Source organism: Nomascus leucogenys, chromosome 10 (genome assembly GCF_006542625.1).
Source record: "Nomascus leucogenys isolate Asia chromosome 10, Asia_NLE_v1, whole genome shotgun sequence".
Taxonomy (NCBI): Eukaryota; Metazoa; Chordata; class Mammalia; order Primates; family Hylobatidae; genus Nomascus; species Nomascus leucogenys.
In genome coordinates, this window is record NC_044390.1 from 80,376,842 (window position 1) to 80,385,910 (window position 9,069).

The 9,069-nt window shown below is 51.3% G+C and overlaps 1 protein-coding gene across 3 annotated transcripts; it reads left to right on the top strand.

Annotated features, from left to right (window-relative positions):
• The first annotated feature begins 43 nt into the window (after window positions 1-43).
• Window positions 44-7,215, top strand: RITA1 (RBPJ interacting and tubulin associated 1). 3 transcript variants are annotated; one of them, XM_030821451.1, is made up of 4 exons: window positions 71-531; window positions 695-826; window positions 1,197-1,562; window positions 6,158-7,215. In XM_030821451.1, exons 3-4 carry the CDS (start codon window positions 1,261-1,263, stop codon window positions 6,666-6,668), a joined length of 813 nt encoding a protein of 270 aa, XP_030677311.1. In that variant the 5' UTR covers window positions 71-531; window positions 695-826; window positions 1,197-1,260; the 3' UTR covers window positions 6,669-7,215. The 3 variants fall into 3 exon arrangements, with proteins under 3 accessions (XP_004093271.3, XP_030677311.1, XP_030677312.1); XM_030821452.1 differs by having other exon boundaries at window positions 145-531; window positions 703-826; XM_004093223.3 differs by lacking the exon at window positions 695-826 and having other exon boundaries at window positions 44-531.
• The last annotated feature ends 1,854 nt before the right edge of the window (window positions 7,216-9,069 follow it).

Genomic DNA, 9,069 nt, shown 5'->3' on the forward strand with positions numbered 1-9,069 from the left:
GGTGTGGCCTGAGGCGCGCACCAACCGCCTGGTGGGGGGAGGTGCGGTGGCCACGTGACCTCGGCTGCAATTTCGCCGGTGCCTGCGGCCCTGGGCGGCCTAGTCCACACGCCCCTGAGTGAGTGGCACCAGAGGCCTCCTCTCTGTGTTTAGGAACTTCCTGGGCGTCAGGAGCGTGGCGCCCGCCCCTGGGCGGACTCCCCCCATCCCCGGGCGCGAATGGTCCGGGCCGCGTCCGCAGTGCTGCTGGCTGCTCCCTGGTTGCTGGGTGCTAGGTGCTGGGTTCTGGGTTTCTGGATGCGCGAGCCGCTCACACGTAGCATGTGCCAGCTCCTCGGGTGAGTCGGTCCGCGCGCGGTGCCCCGGGACGGCCAGGGGTCCGGGGCCCCAGGCAGTCCGGGCTGCAGATTGACGCGGATCCCGGATGCACCGCGCGCCCCCGCGCCCTCGCCGACGTGTCCAGAACTGGCGAGAAGAAGGTGCGGGGAGGGGTCCCTGAGGACCCCGATGCCTACGAGCCAAGATGCTCAGGTAGGAGAACAGCTCAAAAATGTAGGGACCTCGGACACTTTTTAATCGAGTCATTGATTTGGGAGTGGCAGAATGTGGGGCGGTGGGGGCGGCGGTGATCTCCTGATAGCATTGTAGCCAGGTACACAAGCTCTGGACTCAGATTTCACTTCCACCGTTTTAGCTTTATAGGTGTGACCTACACATGTGACTTCACCTCAGTTTTGTGATCCGTAAAATGGACAAATTCGAAGCTACTTCACAGTGCTGTTGAGAGGATTAAATGAAACAATACTTGTAAAGCTCTTTGCAGGAGGTAGGCATGGGATCCACGCTGGCTGTCATTGCCCCCACCCCCATCAGTACACATAGGATATAGGAAAGTGCCTGTCTCCCCTACCACCGTCGTGTGTTTTCTGGCTGGTGCCTAAATAGGCACAGGTGTCATCTCTCCTTCACCCCCAGAGTCATTCTATAAATAATTGCCAGTAGCCCCACTTTCACCACCATTATGACAACTAAAAAAAAGCCAAAGAAATTCCCAAAATGCCCCCTGAAGTTGACAGCTCCCCTTTGAGAGACTGGTTGAGAGAGAACTAAACCCTTGGGATAAGAACTTCAGACACTACCGGTCTTCCTCCATTAGCACTGCTGTGGCTCAGGGGTGCTATTCTGGCCTCTCACAGGGAACCTCGGAAGCAGCACCTGGCCGGCAGAGCACACCTGCTGTCACCAGGGACCACAGGCAGCATGAAGACCCCTGTGGAGCTGGCCGTCAGTGGGATGCAGACCCTCCGCCTTCAGCACCGCTGCCGAGGTGGCTACCGGGTCAAGGCCAGGACGTCATATGTGGATGAGACTCTGTTTGGCAGCCCAGCAGGCACCCGGCCTACCCCACCAGACTTCGACCCACCCTGGGTGGAGAAGGCTGACAGAACCAGAGGCGTGGGCAAGGAGGCATCGAAGGCCTTGGGGGCAAAGGGGAGCTGTGAGACCACCCCCTCAAGGGGCAGCACCCCGACCCTCACACCAAGAAAGAAGAACAAATACAGGTAATGGGGTAGGGAGGTACAAATCCTGTACTCAGTGCAGCCACCTGGATTCCAGTTACAGTTCTGGTGTTCACCTGCTCTGTGACCTTGGGCAAGCATCTTGACCTCTCTGAGCCAGTTTACTCATGTGGAAAATAGGACCGATTATTCCTACCTAAGGGGATTGTTGATGGATTAAATGAGAGAGGGGTCTGCAGTGCTTCGCACAGTAACCTAATACTTAGAAAGCTGTCAATAAATGGTAGTGTTGATGGTTGTGATGGTGGACTCCCTATCCCCAAATGTCACAAACTGGGCATCGGAGGCCCAGAGGAGTCAGCTGATGCATAAGATCACAGATAAATTTGCATAAGGTTATTAATATTAATGTGATCGATCCTTGAAATGACATAGATGTGGTGTTTCTGAAGTCATTTTGAAAATGGGTTTTGGCCGGGTGGGGTAGCTCATGCCTGTAATCCCAGAATGTTTGGAGGTTGACTTGGGATCACTTGATCTCAGGAGTTTGAGACCAGCCTGGGCAGCATGGTGAAACTGTGTCTCTACAAAAGATGCAAAAATTAGCCAAGTGTGGTGGTGTGCGCCTATACTCCCAGCTACCCGGGAGGCTGAGGTGGGAGGATCCATTGAGCCCAGGAGGCAGAGATTGCAATGAGCCGAGATCATGCCACTGCACTCCAGCCTGAGTGACAGAGTGAGACCTTGTCTCAAAAAAAAAAAAAAAAAAAAAAAAAAAAATTGAAAATGGGTCTTGCTGCACTTTTATGAACAGGTTAGAAAAATAGGAACTAATGCAAATCGTTATTGTTGTTAATTAATTAGATTAGAATTAGATTATTTGGACTGTTTCAGATTAATATCAGCCTGGAGGGAGGTGTCTAGTGGTGAGCCACAGGGCTCTGTCCTGTTTATTGTTATCAGTGGTTTGGACAAAGACACAGAAGATTAGCACAGTAGTTGGCTAGGGCCACCGTGACAAAATACCACAGACTGGGTGGCTTAAACAACACAATTTTTTTTTTTTTTTGAGATGGAGTCTCGCTCTGTTGCCCAGGCTGGAGTGCAGTGGCACGATCTTGGCTCACCACAACCTCCACCTCCCAGGTTCAAGCGACTCTCCTGCCTCAGTCTCCCAAGTAGCTGGGACTACAGGCACATGCCACCATGCCTGACTAATTTTTTTTTTTTTTTTTTTTTTTTTTTTTGAGACGGAGTTTCACTCTTGTTGCCCAGGCTGGAATGCAGTGGAGCCATCTCAGCTAACCTGAACCTCCGCCTCCCAGGTTCAAGCGATTCTCCTGCCTCACCCTCCCGGGTAGCTGGGATTACGCCACTATGCCTGGCTAATTTTGTATTTTTAGTAGAGATGGGGTTTCTCCATTTTGGTCAGGCTGATCTTGAACTCCCGACCAGGTGATCCATCTGCCTCGGCCTCCCAAAGTGCTGGGATTACAGGCATGAGCCACCACGCCCGGCCACAACACAAATTTATTTTGTCACAGTCTGGAGGCTGGAAGCCCAAGATCAAGGTGTTGGCAGGTTTGGTTTCTCCTGAGGCCTCTCTCCTTGGCTTGCAGTTGGCCACGTTCTCACAGTGTCATCATAGGGCCTTTTCTCATTTTTTTTTAATCCTTCAATTATATGCAAGGGCGTTTTCTGTATACACACACACCCCTGGTGTCTCTTCCTCTCGTAAGGACACCAGTTCTATTGGATTAGGATCCCCCACCCTTATAACATTATTTAGCCTTAGTTACCTTTTTTTTTTTTTGAGATGGAGTCTGGCTCTGTCGCCCAGGCTGGAGTGCAGTGGCACCATCTCGGATCACTGCAGCCTCCACCTCCCGGGTTCAAGGAATTCTCCTGCCTCAGCCTCCCGAGTAGCTGGCATTACAGGTGCACCCGACCATGCCCAGCTAATTTTTGTATTTTTAGTAGAGACGGGGTTTCACTGTGTTGGCCAGGCTGGTCTTGAACTCCTGAGCTCAAGTGGTTCTCCCGCCTCTGCTTTCCAAAGTGCTGGAATTACAGGTGTGAGCCACTATGTCTGGCCAGCCTTAATTACCTTTAATTAATCTAAATAATTAAGGCCAAGTGTAGAGACATTTGGGGTTAGGGCTTCAACATATGAATTTGGGTGGGCACAATTCAGTCCATAAGAACTGGCCAACTAAATTCAGGGTTCATTCTGAGCCACAGGGACATATTTCAGATGAGAGAAATGAAATGAGAATGGGAATGATGCCTATTATAAAAACAAGAATCAGTTATTGCCAGTTCTGTAGACAAGGCAGGGTCAGGTGGAGATTAGCAACACTGATACCTACAACATGGCTGAAAACACTGAGGTAAAGATAGGCTGCATTAACGGAAGTATGGTGTCCATGGAAAGGGAGGTGACAACTCCCTGCTCACCTGGAGGATGGAATTTTCTTCTGGATGCCAACAGGTAGAGGGTGTCAAGTGAGGGGTTGCATAAGAGGTAGAGAAGTTATTGAGCAAAAACCTTGGCACCAGACATATACAGGCATTAGCCAATGTGGTTTGAGCAGCTAAACCAAGTGGCAAAAGGTTGCCCTTTCAAAGACTTGCAGTTTGGGGATAGAAGCACTTTCAGTCCTGGCCAAAAACTATGGGCATGGAATCTTGCAGGTATGCCATGAGTATATGTTGAATTAAAAAAAAAAAAAATAGGCCAGGCAGGCTGTCAGGCCTGTAGTCCCAGCACTTTGGGAGGCTGAGGTGGGAGGATTGCTTGAGCCCAGGAGTTTGAGACCAGCCTGAGCAACATAGTGAGATCCCTGTCTCTACAAAAAATAAAAATATTAGGGCCAGGCGCGGTGGCTTACGCCTGTAATCCCAGCACTTTGGGAGGCCGAGACGGTCAGATCACAAGGTCAGGAGATCGAGACCATCCTGGCTAACATGTGAAACCCCGCCTCTACTAAAAATACAAAAAATTAGCCGGGCGCAGTGGCGGGTGCCTGTAGTCCCAGCTACTTGGGAGGCTGAGGCAGGAGAATGGCGTGAACCCGGGAGGTGGAGCTTGCAGTGAGCCGAGATCGCACCACTGCACTCCAGCCTGAGCAATAGAGCGAGACTCCGTCTCAAAAATAATAAATAAAAATAAAAAATAAATAAATAAAAATAAAAATATTAGCAGGGCATGGTGGCTCATACCTGTAGTCCCAGCTACTCTGGAGGCTGAAGTGGGAGGATTACTTGAGCTCAGGAGTTCGCAGCTGCAGCGAGCTATGATTGCGCCACTGCACTCCAGCCTGGGTGACAGAGTGAGACCCTGTATCTTTAAAAAAAAAAAAAAAAGAGGCCGGGCGCAGTGACTCTTGCCTGTAATCCCAGCACTTTGGGAGGCCGAGGTGGGTAGATCATGAGGTCAGGAATTCAGGACCAGCCTGGCCAACATGGTGAAACCCTGTCTCTACTAAAAATACAAGAATTAGCCGAGCATGGTGGCACACGCTTGTAATCCCGCCTACTCAGGAGGCTGAAGCAGGAGAATCGCTTGAACCCAGGAGGTGGAGGTTGCAGTGAGCTGAGATCGCACCACTGCACTCCAGCCTGGGTGACAGAGCGAGAGACTGTCTACTCTGCCTCAGAAAAAAAAAAGAAAAAGAAAGAAAGAAAAGAAAATGGGCACAGTGGCTTACTCCTGTAATCCTAACACTTTGAGAGGTTAAGGCAGGGGGCTGCTGGAGTTCAGGAATTCAAGACCAGCCTGAGCAACATAAATCTGATCTCTACTAAAAATCAAAAACAAAAAAATTAGCTGGGCTTGATGGCACTGTGCCTGTAGTCCCAGCTGTTAGGGAGGCTGAGGTGAGAGGATTGCTTGGGCCCAGGAATTTGAGGCTGCCATGATCTGTGACTGTGTCACTATGCTCCACTTGAACAACAGAGTGAGACCGTGTCTCTCAAAGAAAAGAAAAAGTGGAGGCTATAAAGACTAAGGTTATACTAATTGTGACTCTCAATTGCAAGTGACAGAAAACTTATTCAAACTGGCTTCCCCAGGAGAAGGCATTTGGGGCTCCTGTAACAGGGGCTCAAACTGTGGCTGGAACTGTCTGTCTCCACCTTAGTGCTGCTTTTCCTTGCGTGCCCTTCAATCTCCAGTTGGAAGGAGATGGCCACAAGCTGCTTTGGGCTGACATCCTATCAGCTTAGCAAGAAGTAAAGTCAGGTGGCAGAAAAATCTCTTTCCTAGTAGTTTCTGCAAAGGTCCTAAGGCAGATTCTGATTGGACAGGCTTGGGTCATCTGGCCATTCCTGAACCAATCCATGTGGCCAGGAGGATGGAATATGCAAATTGTCCAGGCCTGGGGCACATGCCTGCGGATGGGGTCAGGATGCAGGGGCAGTGGATGTTTCGCAGGGGAAAATCAGTGGAGACCAGGGGCAGTGGTGCCTCAGAAGGCTGTGGCCTCGCTGTAGGTTTCAGACTGGGAGACAGGGACTCCTGGGATCTGCAGGCAACCCTCCTCTGCTGCTGCCATCCCAGGGTGGGTGGGATAGCTGTTAAAGTTTTGAGGGGTTGTTCATCCCCCAGCTCATGGCGTTTATCTTCCCTTTGCCAGACCGATCAGCCACACCCCGTCTTACTGTGATGAGTCGCTCTTTGGCTCCCGATCTGAAGGCGCCAGCTTCGGGGCCCCGCCGCGGATGGCGAAGGGGGATGCCGCAAAGCTCCGTGCTCTCTTGTGGACGCCACCAGCTACCCCCAGGGGTAGCCACTCGCCCCGCCCCAGGGAGGCACCACTGCGAGCCATTCACCCAGCTGGTCCCTCCAAGACAGAGCCGGGGCCGGCAGCAGACTCCCAGAAGTTATCCGTGGATGGGTTACACTCTTCGCACCCCCTGAGGCGGGGACTTTCCCATTCCCTCACTCACCTGAATGTCCCCAGCACTGGTCATCCAGCCACCAGTGCCCCCCACACAAATGGGCCTCGGGATCTTAGGCCTTCCACGTCAGGGGTGACCTTCCGGAGCCCTTTGGTGACTTCCAGGGCTCGCTCAGTTAGCATTTCAGTGCCATCTACCCCACGACGAGGTAGGGCCAACCAGAAACCAAAGCCCCCTTGGAAATGATACTCTTTCATCAGGGTTGTCTATGGGGCCACGGCGACAGGTATGGCCCCTTGCCAGGGTAGGAGGACATTCATCACCCAGGGAACCCTAGGTATTAAAGAAGCCCCTGTGGGGGCAGACAGACATATCAGGGGTGGGCAGCGCCTCCCTTTATCCTGACAATCTCTAGTCGATTCTTGCCTTTTTCGCCCGATTGCAGATTTGGGGGCCACCTCTAAGATGCCTCTCTCCAGCCCTGTCTCAACCATACTCCAAATTAGTGCCAACCCAGGGGCCCGGCACCTCCCACATCATCCATTGTCTTGCTGCCAAGTGCGAATAAACGGTGTGATTGCCAACCTGGAGGGTCCCCTCTTCTCCCTTCAAGCCAAGCTTCCTGTTCAGGATTAGTTCCCAACTGAGTCTGCAAGCCCTAGAGGAGTTTTCCCAGGCTGTGTGTGAAGCCTGGGGAACACAAGGGCAACTGGGAGATTTGTGAGTGAACACTGTTTCCTCTTAATATGCTTCTGTGTTTATTTTCATGTACTAAATAGATCAGCTCATCAAAGCCATGAATGTCACTTTTTTTCCCCCTTAGGGTAAAGGCCATTGTTAGGCCTGAGTTGATTTAAATAACAAAGTTAAATACAACAGATAGTACAAGGATGTGGCAGACAACATGACAGTGGTGAGTGGGTGACTGAAGTTCGGGAACCTGGGGCTTCAGGAAGCGCTGGACTCTTCCTCCCATCGGCTTCTGGCTAATGCCACTAACTTGTGGTTGGCCGGCTCTTCCTGAGCTCAGAATACAGACGATAGTATTTTTTTAGTTTTGTTTTTAAGTGTGTGTGTGTGTGTGTGTGTGTGTGTGTGTGTGTGTGTGTGTGTTAAGGTGGGAAATAAAACACAATGGCTAGGACTTTGCCAAGTGGAGGGTCCAAGAAAGCCAGACAGTGACATGTTCGTCTGCAGAGCACTTAGGATGCAGCCCAGGACCTAGGAAAAGCAGCAAAGCCTTTGCGCAGATGGAATTGCACCCAGATTGGACAGTGTGGGCTGGGCTCTGGGCCTCTCCTTGCCCCCGTCTTCCTGTAAGGCACCTCCAGGAGGCTCCAGGATTCTAGGGAGTCCAGTTGGGAGCCACATCATCTGGTTGGTACGTTTGCCTTGGGGCAGGGAAGAGTGGACACTGCTGGGGAGGGAGACCTGCAGTGCCCAGGACCAGTGACACGGAAACGCCTGTGGGGTCAGGCAGGCCAGCTGCGCTCTCATGCAAACATGCTTTGTTTTTTGTTTGTTTGTGTGTATGTTTGTTTGTTTTTGGTGTTTCTTTTTTTTGTTTTGTTTTTTAAGACACGGGGCCTCGTTTCCTTGCCCAGCCTGGAGTGCAGTGGTGCGATCATAGCTCACTGCTGACTTGACCTCCCGGCTCAAGCCATCCTCCCCCTCAGCCTCCTGAGTGGCTGGGACTACATGCATGCGCCACCATGCCTGGCTAACTTTTTAAAAAAATTTTTTTGGACCGGGCACGATGACTCATGCCTGTAATCCCAGCACTTTAGGAGGCCGAGGCGGGCGGATCACGAGGTCAGGAGATCGAAACCATCCTGGCCAGCACAGTGAAACTCTGTCTCTACTAAAAATACAAAAACTTAGACGGGCGTGGTGGCGGGCGCCTGTAGTCCCAGCTACACGGGAGGCTGAGGCAGGAGAATGGTGTGAACCCAGGAGGCGGAGCTTGCAGTGAGCCGAGATTGCGCCACTGCACTCCAGCCTGGGCAACAGAGCGAGACTCCGTCTCAAAAAAAAAAAAAAAAAAAATTGTAGAGAGGGATTTCATTCCTTCCAGTAAGAAACTAGAAAAGGGAAAAAAAAGAGACACGAGTCTTACTATGTTGTCCAGGCTGGTCTCAAACTCCTGGCCTGAAGTGATCCTCCCGCTTCAGCCTCCCAAAGTGCTGAGATTACAGGTGTGAGCCACCTCGCCCAGATGCAATGTGCATTTTAAACACATAGAATGTTTAAGCTTCCTGGAACTTTCCAAAAGAATTAGTTACTCACGCCCACCTCAGTTTTTCCTGAAACATCCATCTCTCTTTTGCCTTGCCATCTTCCCCTTTGTTTCCACAGACATAGGCCAGAAATACCTCTCTTTCCTGGCTGGGCATGATGACTCACGCCTGTAATCCCAGCACTTTGGGAGGCCAAGGTGGCTGGATCACTTGAGGTCAGGAGCTTGAGACTAGCCTGGTAAACGTGGCAAAATGCTGTTTCTACTAAAAATACAAAAATTAGCCAGGCATGATGGCGCATGCCTGTAATCCCAGCTACTCGGGAGGCTGAGGCAGGAGAACCCTTGAACCTGGGAGGCAGAGGCAATAGTAAGCTGAGATCCAACTAGTGCACTCCAGCCTGAGCAACA